General features: G+C 45.7%; 1 protein-coding gene across 2 annotated transcripts in view; it reads right to left on the bottom strand.

The window, feature by feature from the left end:
* Positions 1-19,494, bottom strand: part of CAPZB (capping actin protein of muscle Z-line subunit beta) — a 59,539-nt gene that overhangs the window by 30,688 nt on the left and 9,357 nt on the right. For both annotated transcript variants that reach the window (XM_030231216.2, XM_030231217.2), the window contains exons 2-3: positions 14,146-14,235; positions 2,455-2,576 (exon numbers count right to left, since the gene is read on the bottom strand). In XM_030231216.2, coding sequence (XP_030087076.1) covers positions 2,455-2,576; positions 14,146-14,235 — 212 coding nt within the window. The remainder of the gene's footprint in view (positions 1-2,454; positions 2,577-14,145; positions 14,236-19,494) is intronic.

Genomic DNA, 19,494 nt, shown 5'->3' with positions numbered 1-19,494 from the left:
CCAATAGGAAGGAAAGGTGTTTAGCTTGGAATGTGCAGGAATTGGGGGTGCAGCACGTGTCAGGCAGGGAATAAGATTCCCTGGGACTGCTAATCGAGCGTGTGGCTCTGGAAAATGGCTGTGGAAATATCAAAAGCTTTTAAAAGCCCAGTGAACTCCTCCTAGATCTTGGCCTAATTGATTAAATTAGTGTAAGAGGCACTTCCCAGTAACAACTGCAGATTTTATGAGGTACGAAGCAGTGTCTGGACACAGGCACAGAATGGGATTAACATGCACAGGGCACTGCTGCTGGGGTTTCAAAGGCTTCTGCTGTGTGCTGAAGGAAAGAATTTACTTCATGAATCAGAGCTGGGTCCAATCAATTCCAGAAGGAAGAATCACTTCAATCCAAAATGTCTGAATCAAAAGCCTTAGGAGCAGGATTCTTTCCTGCCAGCAATTAACACATGGTGCCTGTTCTAGAGGAACAAATGAAAGAGCTTTTCTAAAACCTCATTACTTAATAAGTCCCGAAAATTTCAAAGTGATTTTAAAAACCAAATTCTTCCTGCTTCCTTGTAGCTATTTAATACCTTCTCAGAGCTGGAGCAAATTTCAGAGGCAAGAGTGACACTGACCTTAGAGAAAGGGCTGTCAAGTGCCCTAATTAAACACAGGGGTTTTTAATGATTGCACAATGTCCCATTAGTGTCTAACCAATGCCTTTTCCAGCTCCCTGTGTCCCTGGTGATTGATGTCCACATCAGCAGCCTGAGCAGGATGCAAAGGGGCTGCAAGAAACATCACCACTTCAGGGAGAAAATCTCTTAAAAGATCCACAAGGAATTCAGGATTTGATCCCTCCTCCTGCATGTGCCAGAGGGGCTGGGTACATCTCATGGGGGGCAGAAGCTCTGAACTCCTATTTTATCTATTAATTCAGAATTGTTTAAATGAACATGGATCTAACCAGCTGGGGCACACAAAATTAACGCAAAATGCTCTTAGAGAAGGCACCAGGCTCTTCTGGGGAAAGTTGGAATGGTTTCTAAATATGAGATTAATGCCCTAAAGAACATGAATGACACTCCACCTTCGGGTCCTGCTCACTTGCTGGCCCCCTGCAATAGGTTATATTTTAAGTAACTCATTAGGATTTACACTCAGCCACAATCCAGAGGCACTGTCAAACGCTGCATCCACTCTCATTCTCCATCTCTTGTTTCTAGGACAAAATGTACCTCAGCATGTTCTCTGTGTAGATCATCCACACACATGCACTTCACATTAGAGAGGGACCTTCCCTGCAACTCAAAGCAACTGAACCAATTCATCTCAAATCCTCTACAAATTCACCTGCTTCTGCAGTGATGCCTGAGCCAAAGAAAAATGATTTGTTAAAAAATATTTACTGAAACTCCACTTTGAAACACAATTGTTGAAGCATTCTGGCCAGATGAACGTAAAACACTACATCAAATCTACACAGAGCAAAGTGAGATCCTTCCTGGAGATAATTCCAAGCACTAAAATGTAAATTATGGAAGGAGAAACAAGTGGAAGCCTGAGAATCATCCCCAGAAGCAGCAGGATGGCTGAGCTGGTAATTCAAGGCAGGAGATGAGTGGGGTCCTTACCTTACAGCCCAGCACCCTTTGTTAAGGGAAAGAATAAAATTGCTGCAGGAGTCACAAAGGTTTCTGGACTGTAAACTCATGATTCTTATATTAAATATCTGGAACTATGCCACTGCCACTACAGCCATTAAGGAAAGTCAGGCAAGACTGTGAAAAAGGGAAGAGATGATTTGAACATAAATGAAAAACTTCATCCTAATGGCAAGGTAGAGGAAAACACATTAAAGGAGAGACTGTGCTCAGTGTGGCAGCCAAACCACTGAAACCTGATTGTACCATTCCAGTATTACAGCCCCTCCTGCTTCAAAATTAATTATAATTATACACGGCTTATAGGGTTTAAATATTTCCATTGGTTTTGTCTCCAGCCCTCAGAATATATCAGCTGTTTAGGTAGACAGGGATTCCTTTTCTTTAGTAAAAACTTGGGCCAAGATTTTCAAACAGAACTAATGACACTGAGCCCAAAGTCAGTCAATTCCTTGTAAAATATTGAGTGAAAGAGCCTTTCCCAGCTGGCAAATCCACCCTGTTTTGTACAAGCTGAAGATGATTTTGTTTAAACCCACAGCTTGCATAATCTCTTTTCTGTCATTATCCATTCCAGAGATTTTATGACTTTGCAATGGTCTCATTTCCTATCAAGGCCATTTCTGCTAGAGAATTGACCAGAATACAGAGAACAAAGAGAAATACATCAGCCACCCCCTTTAGCACGGTAACAACAGCACATTTTGGGCTGTCAGTCTTTAAATGATTGATGTTTTTTTGGCTGCCTGCCTATGGATATCAATTAGAGAGCAGCAGGCAGCCCCAGCTCTGGCTGGGAACTCACCTGTAGGAGTCCCCATCTCTGTTGTAGTCACACAATAGATAATCCTTCCCCACCACCTTGTCTCGTGCAATCTTCAAGGGCTGGTCCACAGAGGAGAGGAGATCTTCACACAGGCTGGGGACCTGCAGGGGGGAGAGGCAACAGGGAGGGGAGAGAGGGCACCACGTTAAGGTTGGAAGGCACTGGCACCCCTAAGAACAGATTCTGTTATTAACAGCCCACATCTGTCCCAAAGCCAAAACTCTTCAAGAAATCATTTCACTTCCAACACATCGCTGTGCTCCCACCTCCAGTAATTTCAGGTTTCATGACCAAAGCCCTGGTGTGGCCCAGCACACCTCAACACAGACACACAGACACACTCCACGTTCACTCTGTGCCAAGGCAGCCAGGGCAGCAACTGTCCAGGGCTGGTGGATAAAGGTAAATATTTACAGAGCAGTGGGAATGAGGGAGCTGCTGAAGGAATCCACCATCCATGCCCTGGAGTGAGCTTTCCCAAGCTCCACCCTGGGTCAAGCTCAGAGCAGTTTCCAGCAGCCAAGCATGACCAGGCTGGCTGAGGAGAATAAACACGTCTCTGTGTGTGCACATGTCAAATCCAACACATCTCCTGCAGCCTGCACAGCCCCCCATGGATCCAGGACCCAACTGCCTCCCTGCCCTGCACGTGGGCAAAGACAAGCTCTGCTTCCAACGTGGCACAGGGCCTGTGATGCCCTGCAGGGACATGAGGTTCCATGTCCCTGCACACACCTCAGGTCATGTGCAGCCCTGTGCCCCAGGCCAGCCCAGGGACCACCACCAATCATTCCTGCAGCTGCTGGCACCAAACAACCAGGGCATGTGTGTTTCCTGCTGAACACAGTCCAGATCTCACTGCCAGAGAAATGGACTGAAGCAAAATGTCCTTTCCCAACAACACAACAGGACCCAGCACAACTGCTAAGTTCTTGATCAGATTCCTAGCAATGTGCTAATAAAAACAAGAAAGAAATAACCAGTGTGGAATCATACATATATCACTGTGCATCACAGAGATGAAAATCTGACTGAGACATGAGGACAAAAGGCAATCAAGGGCAAAATTAATCACGGAGTGATGAATTCACAACTCATAAGAAATGAAAAGGGGAGGGAGGGAGGGAGGGAGGGAGGGATAAAGAAAACATGGAAATGTGCTTTCTTCTCTTCAAGCCATTGATTCAGTGAATGGATGAGCACCATTTCAAAGGAAAGAAGCCTGGAGGAAAAAAAAACAAATCTGGGGTGCAACAGCCCCGAAATGCACTAGACAGGACAGAAAAGATCAAACTGCCTGGAACAAAAACATTCCTAACCCCAAGTACAAGGCAGCAACACACAGAGCATGACAGCCAGAGTGAGCAGGGACACGCATAAACCAATGTGACTATGAAAGATTAAAAAAAAGAAAAATCCTAAATGGAAATGACAAAACAAACTGTGGCTGCCTCATCCCTGGAAGTGTCCAAGGTCAGGCTGGGTCAACCAACTTTGGAGCAACCTGGGACAGTGGAAGGTGTCCCTGCCCATGGCAGCGGTGGCACTGGATGGGCTTTAAGGTCCCTCCAACCCAAACCATTCCACAGCTCTAAGGTGAGACCATCAAGTGATGCAACACCTGACCCACACAACCAATCCTTAAACACACAAAAAATCAGAGGCAAACCAAGACATGGTTGGTAAAGTGCTGAAAAAGCTGAAATATTCTTCTGAGTGTTTTTACTGTGGTCTCTGCAGACTGTAACATGGCCATGAGTGAGAACTGCAGAGCCCAGACCAAGAGCAGGGCAGTTCAGGGTTTCACCCAGCTCGGGGCTCTCAGGGGAGCTCCTCCTTTGGTACCTGCAGGCCTGGCTGAGGAGGCCTCAAAACCACAACACATTCCTGGGTAAACACAAGTGAACAAGCAGCAGCAGCTTTTAGGGAAATTCTTCCTTTTCCTGAGACCAGGCAAACCAAACACTTCCCAGGGCTGATCCAAATCAGCAGTGCGGTGGCACAAGGCAGGTGAAAGGATCTGTCTGTGTCTGAGCACATCTGGTTCCCCTCTGTCCCTTCCTTCTCTCCCCCATTAACCATTCATTTTGGGCTGACTCTTCAGGCTGACAGCAACTCAATCTGCCTGCCTGACCTCAGAGAGAGCCCAGCCCTGGATGCAGAGGTGAGCAGTGAACACATCCCTTGGCCAGCAGCCCCTCAGCACAGGGACATGCCCAGGAACAGACTCCTGGCTCTGCCCTGCCTTTGGGATGAGCAGTAGTGATGAAAACAGAACAGGGGGAAGTGGCTTTTCCCCAGCCTCTGTTCCCACTCTGTCTCTTTGGGCAGAGCCCACCCTGCACGTGTGGCAAGGCAGCAGGAGAGGCCTCGCTGTGCTCTCCTCCAACCCCAAAATCCACACAAAGCCTTCTCACAAGCAACTCCCACCCGAGGCTGAGCTGATTCCCCTGCAGAAAAGCTGAATTTACAACCCTTATAAAAAACCCTCACAAGTAACTTTTAGATTTAAGTTTCTTTTAAGAACAGCACATGCCTGGTATGGGGGTTCTGCAGGGCTCAGAGCACAATCCCATATTGACCAGAAGGAACTTGTAACCCATTGTTTTTTTAAGATGAAATCTACTGAACTGAACATATCTGTGGATGATTTGGTAACAAATATTCCTGAGCAGGGCTTCTTTCCCAGTTTCTGAGGGCTGTGGTTATTCCTACAGCCATAACAGTGACTGCATTATATCACACATTACTAGCATATAATACTACACTGTACTATAACCCTGCACTGTAAAACAAGCTGTATATCCCATCTCCTTGGTACAGACACTCCACAGGACTTCAGGCAATCTATTCTTTTCCCCTTCTTGTCTTTCAGAATAAAACAGAAGAAAACCCACTCATCTAGTTTGGAAATATTAGAAAATTTTGACAGTATTTATAAAAAGAACAGATATTCCAGCTGATGGAACTATTAGTCTAATTCTAATTATTGGAAAAGCACCCAAGTGTGGTACAGTTACTCCAAGAATGTTATTTTTATACCATTTATTACATCAACTGCACTTCCTAAGAATGGATTTACAATTTATGCACTCTGCCTTTACTCTTCTTCTCTTGAAAATTGCTTACAAGGCAAAGGCAGTAATTTGAACAAGGTAATTTGCAGCTTTAAACACTTCAGGTTGATGTTCATGAGAATATGATTCCTTCTGAATTTAGGTCCTTTGGATTCTTTTCCATGTCAAGTGAATCTTACTAAAACATTTAAATTACTGTTGTGAACATGGAGACTCTTGCAGGATTCAGTTTATCTTCTGATTCGCACCAAAGGCAACTCTGCTTGGAAGGCAACTGATGCTCTGAGTTTTCAAGCTCAAACAGTGGATTTGTGTTAATTTTTCTTGTTAAGGCTGTTCTGTGTTAACTGAAGAGCCAAAACTCACTCAGGTGCCTGAGCACTTACCTACAGCAGTCATTACATGTGGAATTTTGATTTCAGTTTAGAAATACAAGAATTAAGCCACTCCTCAGGGCAAACTGAAACAGCAAAGCAGTGATTTGGTTCCATTCATCACTGCACTACAAATAAATGTCACTGTGCTGCAAACACTGGAGGATGAGGTTCTTTTCTAAGCAAAGACTGGGCACCCACCTTTGTTCTGACACAATCTTTTCCTACTCTAAGCACTGCAAGGTCACATGCAGAACACAATCTGTACCTTGTATCTCCAGCTAAAGGCCAGCATTAATGTCACCTGGCCCTAGGGCAGCCTTGTTCCCCCAGTCAGCTCTCAGCCATCTCTCCTGGTGGCTCTGGCTACTCAGGAAGTGAGACCACCCTCACTGTAAATTGAAAGAAAAAAAGGAGGAGATGTGGGGCTCAGCCTGGAAGAACAGCAGCATCATTCAGAAGGAACAGAGCACAGTGTTTGGGGGATATTTTTTTCCAAGGAGATACACAAAGGACGTGTAGTGCAGAGGAAAGAAAACCTGGATGAGAAAGCGAGGGAAACGTGTCGAACAAGGATCCTGTTGTCCTGTGAAACCAAATTCTCCAGCAGAGCTGCCCAGGTATGTGGCCAGTGTTTTAATTAAGGCAACTGCTCTGCTATCAAGACAAATAATCACTTGTGCCAAAGTGGAAACCATACCCTTTTGGAGTAGCTAAGCTCAGTCATTCCTTCTGGACTCACTTCTTGGTTCAAGGAGCTCATTAGCAATTAAACAATTGCTTCTGCATTATTTTTTAAAGTATTTTTAAACAATATCTAAAAACTAAATTCATCCAGGAAAGAGGAGTAATACCTCAGTTCTCCATGTCTGACACACAGCCCCCATCCTTGCTCTGACCACACTGAATTGCATCAAATTCTGCACTTCACACACTCAGGACAGCCAATATTTGGGCCATGTCCACTCCAGTTGAGCACACCCAGGTGGCTGTTTTCTTCTGCAGCCTTGATTGAAATGTACCACATCTACCACTGAAACAGGAACATTCCTGGGGTACCAGTCCTAAGAAAGAATCTTTTTCCATGTTTATTCAGAGGTCAGAGTTACTGACCTCCACAGGAACCTTACACACTGGAAAACTCTGCTAAATATAGCAAAATTAAAGATTATAAATTTTTTCCTTAAAGAAGCTGAAGCGACAAGGGGGAATGGCTTTAAACCGAAAGAGATTATGTTTACTTAGGAAATTAGAAAGAAATTATTCCCTGGCAGGGTGGGCAGGCCCTGGCACAGGGTGCCCAGAGCAGCTGTGGCTGCCCCTGGATCCCTGGCAATGCCCAAGGCCAGGCTGGATGGGGCTGGGAGCTGCCTGGGACAGTGGGAAGGGTCCCTGCCATGGCAGGGGGGGTCACTGGGTGATCTTTAAGAACCCTTCCAACCCAAACATTTATAAAATTCTGGGAAGATGAGGCAAACTTCAATTAGCTAAGGAGTCATTCAGATCTATCCTGTTTTGAATCTGCATCTGCAAGGTGCAGGTGTCTGAACCTGCAGGTATCTGGACATGCTTGTGAGGAGAGCAGTTTTTAATTGAAAGCCCATCCCTGCAGGAAGGTGAGTATTTTTATCACTTGTGAACTTTCAACATTAAAGGAGGACAGAAGAGCTGCTCCTGTGGTTGGGGAAACCACTCAAACACAGAAGAGCCCATGGAAGGAAGCTCCCTGACCCTCTCACAAAATAATCCTTCTGGCACACCTCCAGCTCAGATCCTTCATGTACTAAAGCATTATTCTGATGTTTCAGAGTCCTTGCACAGCCCCAGAATTTCCTGCTCCTGCAGAAGGCAAGCGCAGCCTCGTGAATGCTGTGGAAGCTCAAGAAGGAAGCCTGGCTCCACTCATCTTGGGCCTAAAGCCATCAGTGAAGTCACTCCCACAAACCCACACAGTGCTAAACCTTAATTGGATCCATCACAGGTCCAAAGGCCACACAATCATCAAGCTTTGTTTATGAAATGACACTTAAATGGACTTTTGTGTTCAGACAAGATATAATTGATACTGGAAACAGCTCAGTGTTATTCCTGTGCTTGCACTGAATTCCAGCACTGCAAGAACTGGCAAAACCAAAATTAAACCAAGTGAGCTTTTCTGGAAAAAAGATGTTAACAAGGTTGCAAATCCAGGTTTGTCCAGCTAACTGTGTCATAGCAGACATGTCACATTAATTACAGAAAGTTTTAATTCAGCTCAAGGAACTACATTTAAAAAGGTGAGAACCATTCATAAAACAGGATCCTTGGCTTTCTTCCTGTGCCTTGCAGGATTAAAACAGGGCTTTTGCTGGATTCCCCTTCTGAAACAAAAGGCAGCCACCTGGCAGGCACAGCCAGAGTGCCCTGGGCTGTGCCTGTGACCTGCAGGTGAAGGCTCCTGGATCCTGTTACCAGCCCCAGTCCCAGGAGCCATCACAGAGTATCAGTATCTTGGGAAGTCCTAACTGGTTGTGTCAGGGACCAGCTGGGGCTGGAGACATCCAGCAACAATGTAGGGATATGCAGGACATTCTCTCTGCAGTGAGTATTTCTCTATCCCAGTTTTCCCCTCCATCCTTTAGAGAGGTTAGGGAGGTTTCCATCTTCACACACACTTCCTTCAAATGATACTTAAACAGATATTTTAAGGGTCTCTAACAACAGCAGTGCAGTGGCAGGAGCCTAGAAGACAAAAAGGCTTAAAAATAGAAAGGATAAGTGATCTAAGGCCAGAATTGAAATTCCCTTTTCCAATCTCATGGCAGGAAGTGGGGTTGCTAGCTCTAAGCCAAGCATCACATTAACAGTTTACATATATTAATTGCTATCTCCAACTACCATCAAGATATTCAGAGGTAATCTTTGCTGGCTGGAAAAGCTCTGCTTACAGCCACTTACCAAATGGAAAAACTGGCTCTCAACCACCATACATTTATTCAGAGAGCCAGAGCCCCTTTCTTTAGCCAGCAGCTCTTGTGTTTGAAACCTGCCTGGCTGCTGGCAGCTCATCCCACAGGTCAGCAAGTCCAGGCAGAACAGCAGGTCAAAGACTCAGCTTTGAGTCCACAGGGCTGTCAAAGCACTTCTGCTTCCACCACCTCTTTTTCAGCTTTCACTGGATCTGATTTTTTGTTTAAAACATCTTCCAGCCTCACCAGACACTGAGCTGGCCATCTGCATCCAATTACTTTATCTCTCCCTGCAATGCTGCACAGTGCTCAGGCTCTTGGACTCCAAACACAAAAAGCTCCAGTCACATTCTCATGTTCTTTATGGTCTGTGCAGCACAAGCAGTGCAGTTTGCCTGGGGGTAAATTCTGTAGCTTCATATATCTTCAGTGACTGAAGGCATGCAAGCAGATTTGGGACTTGCCTGGAGCTCACATGAAGCAACAGCCTGAGCTGTGCTCAAATATTTCAAAATCATAAGTTTATACATTTTAAGATTCATCACCCCAGGATTTTCTAAGAAGTACCAGATTCTACTAAAAACACTTCAGTATTCCCCTGTGATGAGAAAGGAGAGCTGACCACCTCCCAGATCTTTAATTGCAAACAGAGCCTTCAAAAATAACCAGCAAAGTTATGACTGCTGTGTCTATAAAGAACTCTCACTTTCATTCTTCAATGGCAGCATTACTTGGTTCTGTTCTTCAGGAAAGCTTTCACTTTTGGGAATGACTGCTGCTTCAATACCAGGTTCCTGAGGGAGGAGAGGGAGGCAGCTGTGGCTGTGAGCAACCCTCCCTCCCTCTCCTGGCAAGCCTGTCCATCCTGTGAGGACCACTTTCTGTCCCCACTTCATGCCAGGCATCTGATTTTCCTGAGTCAGCTAGATTCTTCATCTAATTTGTATTATACACACCCAGGCAAACATCCAAATTAAACACTCAGCAGGAAATTTGTACTTGCTAAGGGAACCTGCTTAACTCTCACCAAGACTAAGAGTGCATCAACTTCACACTCGAGTCAAAGCACCAAGGCAATCCTGTCACAGACCTGTTACCTGCTGCACATGGCCCATGAGGACAATAAATCCACTTTCCTTCCACCTTTGCCACCTCAGCCCTCAAAGACACACTACTGAAGCTGTCTGAAGAAAATACCCCAAAAGGACTCTGGAGGCTGCAACCCCAGACACCCCTCATCGCCAGGAAGGGACCCTCCATGGCAGCAGCGCCCAGAAGCTGATCCTTCTTTGGGATTTCTCCTGGAAAGAGCACAGCTAAAAGCACAAAGGGCTGACTTCCTGTACAGCTGACCTTCAGAGAAAGGAGGCAGGAGAGTGATTCCCATGGACTGTTCTGACCTTCCAGGGTGAGCTGCTCGGCCACTTGAAGTGAGCTCTACCAGCTTCCCTCCCTCCCTCACGCCTCCTGACACTCAGAGTGACTCCACGAGCCACACAAAACTGATCCCAGGACATTTCCAAGCAGAGAACACCCTCAGAGTCCCCTTTCCAGCAGGTGATGGAAGAGATGTGATCCACAACAGGGCTCCCTGGGGACCACAATGAATCAGCAGCTCCTGGACAATGTGAGTCAGTAAGGAGGTGACACAGCATTTTTGTGACACACTTAACATCTGAACTAATGCTCCAAGTGCTGTCACTGCACACAGTAATTTAGGTTGGACAAAACCTTGAAGTTCATCAAATCCAACCCTTGACCTGGAGCATCCTCACAACAAACCCCATTTAAGAGCAGAGCAATCACCTTTCTCTCTCCTCTTTTGGGAACTTCCTTTCAGCTTGGACTTGGCCCACAGGTAGATGCTCCAAGGCTCACAGTTTCCAGAGGAACTCCATGGAAAATTATTCCAATTTAAATCAGTTGTCCTTAAAAAGGCATGTGCCTACAGCAAACTTTGTAGAGATTCAGAAGTCCTCTTGCACATTCTGACAGCTCTGAGTAGTGTATTTACAAATAATGACTAATTGAACCCCTAGCAGAGCATTCCATGCCAAGGTCCCTTTCCAGCACCATGCACAGCTTCTTTCAGGCAGGACTTCTGAAGGGCTGTGATTGACAAGGTCTCTAATGAACTCTAATTGAAGCCTCAGCAGTCTGAAAAACCCAACAACAGATGTGGTGAAAGGGCAAACCACAAACTGTTTTGCTAATGAATGAAAAGTGTCTGGGCTGATGAGGGCCAGTGACCCAAAAATTCTCTTCTTCCACCCACTCTTTTACTTCTGTTCAAGTTTGGGCCATTTCCCTCATCAGCACAACACTTGGGGGCAGTCATGGACAGCCCTGGACACACTCCATGTATTCAGTTGGGTACCAAGATGCTCCTGCATGAGCCACAGGCAGCAGAACATGAATAGAGTAAGAGGGACCTCAGGGAGGGAGCTTAGTGTAGTTATCCTTCCCAGCAGGAATACCAGCCTAGGAGTGATTTTAAACTGCCAGAGGGCAAGGTCAGATGGAATACTGGGAAGAAATTCCTCTCTGGGAGGGTCTGGCACAGGTTGCCAGAGAAGCTGTGGCTGCCCCTGGATCCCTGGAGTGTCCAAGGCCAGGCTGGACAGGGCTGGGAGTGAGGTGGCCTCATGGAAGGTGTCCCTGCATATGGCAGGGGGTGGGACTGGATGAGCTTTAAGGTTTTTTGTGTCCTCCCAACACAAACCATTCTGGAACTCTGGGAAGGAGATGCCTGTTCCTTACTGAGTCAGTTTTGGAAAACTCTTTACATACAATGACATTTCTGAGCCATCTTCTCTCCTTTCAGTGGATCTTAAGCAAGCAACCACCATCAGTCTGGAGATTAAATCCTATGAAAAGATCATGGCACACTGAGCTGCAAACAGACTTCAAGTAATACCCTAAACTTCACCCCAAATATTGACATGAGCCTCTGCTTCCCACCTCCTGCACTGTGGCAGTGGACTGAGCAAGGAAACCCAGCACAAGGGAGCCAAGAAGTCAGGGTGCCATGTTTTACAGTTCTTCCCCTCAGTTTAATGAACCTGCTCATGCTCACTGTATTTGGAGTCTGCCCTTTTTTCTCAAGGAGGGTATTGCCTGCTCATGGGACAGGCAGCAGAACCAAAAGGACAGATGTAAAGGTCTGGGTGAAATTTGCCAAAAGAAGGTCAGAAATCTATTTACTCCAGTCTGGCTCCTGATGTTTCTGTGTTCTACAGGTGGCAGAGCACACACTGCTCTTGTCTAACCAGTGCACACTCCAGGAGGTCAGGCTGAGAGTGGCTGCAGAACAGGTCTACAGGTGTCTCAACAATAAAGGAATCGTGCTGGATTTAATAAATTATTTCATCTCAGCCCCAGAGGAGGAGCTGCAATGCCTCATGTGGGGGACACAGACCCTCCTCCAAAGAGGCCCCAAACTGGTCTGGTTCATGTTACACTGTGAAAAGGAGCCCAGGGAGTGTGCTGCTGATGGAAAGCATGTAGAGCACTAATGAGCACCATCCAAAAGTAATTCCAGCATTTAGAGGTACCCAGCAATTTTCTGAGTCATTAAAAAACCTCAGACCAATTACACAGTCAAGCTTACCACGGCTGACCAAACAACTCCTTGTTTGAGTGGTCCTGGGAGCTGCTCAGACCCCAAGACCTGCTCAGTCCTCCCAATTTCATCACAAAACCAACCATGTCACACCAGATCAGATCAGAGATTTAGTTACTTGTGTCCTACCTCCAGCCACAGCAACGATGCTTTAGGTTGCTAAGGGTTTTGGGGGCACAGATGTAGCCAATTATTAAATGGCTTCAGGAGAGAGAAATAGTCCTTTCCTGCAGGGAATAATTTTTTTCCTGACCTCCAGAGCTCTCTTACCTGTACCTTGGCTTATATAAGTAAAAGAAATGTTTAGAGTTTGATAAATTTAAGTCAGCCACAACTTTTTGACCACAGCTAACGAACACCAGCTTTAGAAGCACTTCCCAACCAAACCTCTACCTGGTGAGGAGCTGCTCTTCTGCACAAGTTTAGAAGCTTAGGTCAGAAATAAGCCATGTATTTAGAATGAAAAACAGAATCCAGTTTTCCCACTAGCAGACTCTGTACAGATTAAATACATATTTCAGTAACACCTTCAGCTACTCCAGAGTCAACGGTACCACTGTTTGAAGGGACAGTTGGCACTGACCAGGTTATTACAGCCCAAACATGCATCACAGGATGTGCCACTTGTAAGGAGCCTAGAAATCCTTCTTACAGCAGTTCTCCTCCCTAGCAGTGTGTAAAGGACAACAAAAATTCCAGGAACAAGCAGAAAAAAAGATATCAGACAGAAGATGGTCAGCCAGGTTTGGTTTCTGACACTAGACTGTAGAACATCTGAGAGAGCACAAATTATAAATAGATTTGGGTGTTCTCCAGATGCCCAGACATTCTCAGCAGTGTCTTTGCAGCCTGTGGGGCAGCACTGCCACTGCACCTTCCAGAGCTCCCTACAGCAGGCTGTTTATCAGGAGATAATACCCAGGTGCAAGGGCCTGCAGCCCTCTGCACACACTGTCCCAAATTCAAACAGCAGACTCCAAGCTGGCACCTGGGGTGAGTTCATTAGGAGAGCTGCTAATGACTGCTCACACTCACTAAGTGTCCCTGCACACACAGCCCAAAACAATCCCTGGATTCCTGACATTGCTTGGCCAATGCTTGTTTGTTCAACCTTGCCCAAAGACAAGGGGACAGACAATCACAAATCAGAGTGTCACTGTCATCTTTTCTGGAAAAATCCCTTCGTCAGGATTTCCTCTCCTGGGAAGGTGAGGAGCCCTAGAGAAAAATAAAGATAACAATTATCTGATTGCTTCTCCTGTGTTTTGCTGCTTTGGAATGAGGTTGGAGATTGTTTATCCAACAGGTCATTGTTTGATTGGTTTCATGTGAATTGTTTTGACTTAATGACCAATTAATGACCAATCACAGACAGCTGTGTCAGGACTCTGGAAGCAGTCACAAGTTTTCATTCTCATTCTTTGTAACCTGTCTGTATCCTTTCTCTATTCTTTAGTATAGTTTTAGTATAGCATTATATCATATCATATCATAAATTAGCCTTCTAAGAACATGGTGTGAGATTCTCAATTCCTCCTTCTTCCTGAAGACCCTGAAAATATTACACCAGACCTTCCAGATGCCCCAGAAGTTCTTACATACCAAGCCTTTGTCAACAGCCACTTGCTGGGACAGCATGCAGTACTCACCAAGTCAATGAGGTCACTGAGATTCTTCTCTATCTGCTGTGGAGGCAGGCGCCTCATCAAATCCAAGGCACAATCCAGCTGCTGGTCACTCTGCAGGAACAAGAAGAGCCCTTGGTCACAAGGTGGACAGGAAACACAACACACAACTCCCAGCAGCATGCTTTGCATTAATACAAGTAAAATTCACTACATTTGATTATGAATTATTGACTTGGAAACTTAAGACCGTGCAGTTGACAGAAAGGAGTGCAGTCCTTACCTCACCAAACTCCTTCCAATGTTTCTGTAAGTGTTTAATGTGTTGTTTTTCCACACCATCTCAATAATAACCTGGGTTAGAGAACCCAAAGTTCCTTCTCCCAAAGCAGGTTTAACAGTTCCTTGTTTGCACTGATCAGCTTGAGATAAACAGCATCCATGACAAACTGTTCCACTACAGAGCTCCCTCTCCCCTGCAGCTTTATCAGAAAACCAGAATGAAACATGCACATAAAGCATGATCCATTATTTCCCTCTTCCTACAAAACACACACCAAGAGCTGCCTGTATCTAAGAAATCAGGGAAGTCAGTTATTTAGATCTCTCCAAAGGGCTCACTGTAGCTGGTCTCACACCAATTGTGACACAAAGAAGCACCGTTAAACTCCACTTCAGCATCAGAAAATGTGCCCCAGACACTTGAGGAGCTGAACCACGGTCTTGACATACCTTTAGCTGTCCTTTCCACCAAAAGACACAAACACACTTTCCTGCTGACCTAAGAGCACCCAAAATCTGCACAAGTTCCTTTGATCCCAGGTCAGGTGAAGCACAACCAGTTTGTTCTCACTGCTCCTCCCCTCCTTTTTCTCTTTGCCATTTCCAGCCTCCCAAATCCCATGAGCTGAGGTTTAATTTCACCCTCCCGTGTTCTGTCAAGCTCCCAAAGTCTTATTTAAAAACAGCTTCAATACTAACACAGTTCCATTATCACATTATCCAACACAGCAGCCCCCAGGACAGGGAGAAACAGGAAGCCAAGTTTCCTGCAATTAAGCCAAACCTGTGGAATGAGAGAAGGAGGGAGCTTAGTGGACATCCATTAGGAAGCTGTTCATTAGATGGCTGTGGGAAGGGAACTCCTCAGTTTTAGCTACTCAGCTCTCAGACTCCAAGGACAGAGACTCTGGAGGTGGCTTGTGCCTGCCCAGCTCCTGCAGCCATGCTCAGGAGGGGATCTCCCTTCCCAAGTATTGTCTCTACCTCCTGCTGAATCCTGCATCCAGGAAGGAAACCTGGCACACTGTCACAGACACTGTCACAGGGTTGTGCTCCTCAACTGTGGATCATGGGAGCACTCAGGGAAGTGCTCTGTTCCCCTCTGCCAGATGGAATTGTTTAAAAGACAAAAAAGCCTAGGGAAGGATGTTAAAACCCACCACGAAAGCTGCAACCCCAGAGTACGTATTTTACAGGGAGGCAAGCTGAAAATAAATACACTGCATGGAGGAGAATGCACACTTGCAGTGTTTATGGATTAACCAAGAGAACCTGGAGTGACCTTTTTTACCCAAAATATTCAGTAAGAGCTGTAAAAGACACGAGCAGGATTGTTTAAGGCAGAGATCCTCCAAGGGGTTCAGGCACAGCTGACATACATGGCTGTGTGCAATGGAAAAACAAAGATATGCAGCCCATCCAGTGCCTGGTACAGTGTATTTCCCTGGTACCAGGAGGGAAAAGCAAGGCTGAGCAGCAGGACTCCTCAGTTTCTCACAGAGCATTTAAGCAATTAAACAGCTTGCCAGCAGATCTCCTAAAGCACCAAAATAAAGGCAGGTTCTGCCTAAATTCATGGTTATACAGCCACTTAATCTAGCATAAATCCAGCTGGAATGGTCAAAAAGGCAACACAAGCTGACAAATCACAGAGCAAAGTGGTACCTTGGGGAATCAGAGACAGCTGGTAGGTACATCCCAGTTTAGAACTGAACAGGGAAGCGAACCAGGATCTTCTGCTCCTGGTTCTTTCTCTGCAGGTGAAGATTTAAAAGGCAGGTGTGTGGTCAAACCCAGCCTTTGGCTCAAAGGCAGCCTCTGGCTCAGCCCCTGCCCAGCTGGAGGAGATGGAGCAGCTGCAGGCAGTGGCACACAGAGGGACAGGGAGCACATCCCCGGTGCCAGCAGCACACAGCCCCCTGCTTTCAGAGGGTGAACATCCCAGCATGTGCTGCCACTGTAGTGGATCAGTGGAGCTGAAACCCCGCAGAGCCTCCCCACAACTGGGTGAGAGGAAGGTGCTCTGGGGGAGCTCAGGACATGTCAAACCCCACCTACTTCTCTCAACTTCACCTGTCCTGGATCCCCATTTGCTTAATTCTTCTGTAAAATCACATGCTCATGAAGACCAGGTTTCTTAAGAGGCCTCCAGACAAAACATTTCCATGGAATTTTTGCCTTTACCCAAGAAGAGGCTCCTGCTCTCTGAGCAGGTGATCAGACAGCCTGTCTCCCAGGCTGGGCTGCTCCCAAAGCCAAGCTCTTTGAGCTTGCAGCACTTAATGAGCTCAGTGTTTACCTGATAGGAGGTCCTTTACCATCATTCCTGTTTCATCCAGCCCAGAACCTCCTGTGGAGGAGCAGGGAGTTCAGACAGAAATTCTAAATGAAGTTTTATTACAGCTGAAGTCACTGAAGGATTTAGAGATCATAGGAATCTCAAAAGACTAAAAATATTAGCTTAGATGAAAGCTCTTTAATAAGTTTCCTTTAAAGATGTTTGCCTATCTAGAATCTCCACTTAAGCACCTGTTACAGCATTCCCATGGCACTGCCCCAGGAAAAAAGGTTATGAGGATGTCTGTACTAGTTATTTTACAGCTTCCTTTGTCGGCACCTCCTCTTCTTTGTGGTCTCTTTGCTGTATTTAGCTTGTTTACAAAAGAGAAACCTTCTCACAACAGCCACAGGTCTCTGATCATCTGGGCACTCTGTGTTAGAGCTTAACACGGAAAAATTAAAAAAAAATGCTGAAAAATTAAAAAACCATTTGTATAAATGTGCAGTTATAAAGCAGCACAGCTATGCACTTTAACTTTAAAGGCTGAGCATGGGCAGATGTCATTCAATGCAGAAAACAAGAAAAAAATCCCAGGTAGTTACTATAGGTATGGAAATCACAAAAAAATGAAACAGGCAGCAAACTGGACTTCCATTTGACTCCCATTTGCCATGTCTAAAGCCCAGAGCTCCTCAGGGCACAGGGTACTGAGTGCTGGAATCCCCAGCAAACAGGAGCTGAACCAACCCCCCCCTAAAGCTGGGAGCAGAAAGCTGCTCCTGCACAGCCCTGGCACTGACCAACGAGCTCTTCTGCAGCAGCAGCACATCCAGAGCCTCTCCAGCTCCAGCAGAACTAGGAACACTTCGCTGAAGTGTTCACCTGTTTGCTCTTTTCAACAGACACCAGCACTTGGCTGAGTTACTGCATGTATTCTGCATTTCTAAAATATTTTTACATGTGCTTTTGACTGCATACACTTACAGAAACCCACAGGCTTCATTCCCAAGTGTGCCAATGGACAGCTCTCCACTGCCAGGTACCTGAGCCTTAACCTATATTCATTCTTCCAGGAGGGCTTACACAAACCTGCAGCTCTCCCCATCCCAAGGCCATTCCACTTGAAAGGAGGTAAAAGACTCATTTAAAGCTCCTGGCCTGGCAGTCAGCAGGAGTTTGCTCCCTTTATCACAAAGCCCTGTGGATTGAATCTCCCTCCCCACCTCTGTTGGGACACTCCTGCTCATCTGAGCCTGTTCTTGCTGAGCACAGAGCTGGGCAGTGTTTTCAAACAGAAACCCAGCCTGGTTTCACTTCTGCACTCTATTTCTGCACTAGCCCCACCTGCAAGCCCCTGAGCCAAGAGCTGAGACAGCTCACGGCTACAGCAGTGGGAGCTCCTCCCACTTCAGCCCTTCCTGGGAAATAATTCATAATAGTAATTAATAGTAATAATAGTAATTCAGGCCACCAAATCTTTTCCAGCAGCAAACCCAGTACAACATTTCTGCTCCAGGCATGATGGTGCTCCCAACCCCCTTTTCCATCTGTGACATCAGCTGAGAACAACTGCAGGACCCAGAAATTACTGCAGGTGAAAAAGCCACACCCCTGATGAGACAGATAAACATCTTGGAGACACTTCACACCCAAGTTCCAGTCAAGACCAGCATCTGAAAGGTTACCCAAATTCAAAGTACAAACAGCATCTCAATGTTCAGACAGCAAAAATATAAGGTAAAAACCTCAAGAGACATTGCAACCAGAACATCTGCTCAATACCATGCAATTCAAAGCAACCACACATCAGATCACTCTGGTCACTGGTCAGTTTGCAGACAAAATATCTCTGTAAATTAATCCAGGGCCAGAAGTACACAACCAGCAAATGACTCCTTTTCCTTCCTTTCAAGCTGCAGACATACCCAAGATTGTAAATCACATATTTCCTGTCAGTTCTCCCAACAGGAATGTCTGACTAAGGTTTCAGCTTTGTGGTACTACAACACTAAGTTTTTTTAATTGAAACAGATACCCAGCTTCCCCTCCTGCTTGTCATTTTAATCCCTGCCAACTTCCAGAGCTGCAAGGGCAGAAGACTCCCTTTTCCAATTACACAATAGGATAGCATTACTGCTAGAAGCTGCAGCAAGGGTTGAATTATTGTAACCCTTGGGTAATAAAAAGTACAGTAGTATGTTAAGTTGCAAGATTCCCTTCTCAGCTGTCAGCATTCACTTTTTAGGATATTAGATGGGAACTGTCTGACCTGGGAAAGCCCACAGAAGTTCTGCACTCATGACATTTCCATCAGCTGCACATATTCCTCACAATCTGTTTTTCCACATGATTTTTCCCTTGACTATTAACCCTCCTCTGGCAGATCCTATCTAAAACCATTTGTAATGGACTCATAAATCACAGCTCTGCGACAGCAAGGTGTGCTGGGGAGAAACAGCAATAGCACAGTTAGGAAACAATCAAAGATAATAAAACCTGAACACAGACTCTGTTGTGGACGGTCACAAAAGGTCAAAGATTATTAAAATACAAGAGACTGATGCAGACCTCATTCTCCTTCTCTTCAGCCACTTTTACCTTTGTCTGGTTTTGGTTGGGACGGATGCAGTGGCTTTTATTATCTCAACCACTTCTGAGCACGTGGAACGAGCTCAGCCCAATTTGCTGCGGTCGAGCCCAAATAGCCCAAGTGCTGCCACCACTCGTTCCACGAATACCAAGTGAGAAGGATTAGAGATTAAAATAAAAGCAAGAAGTGATGGATCAGAAGGCTTCAGCAGAAGCTGCTG

This window comes from Serinus canaria, chromosome 21 (genome assembly GCF_022539315.1).
Source record: "Serinus canaria isolate serCan28SL12 chromosome 21, serCan2020, whole genome shotgun sequence".
NCBI classification, from domain to species: domain Eukaryota; kingdom Metazoa; phylum Chordata; class Aves; order Passeriformes; family Fringillidae; genus Serinus; species Serinus canaria.
This window is presented reverse-complemented; position numbering and strand designations above follow the sequence as displayed.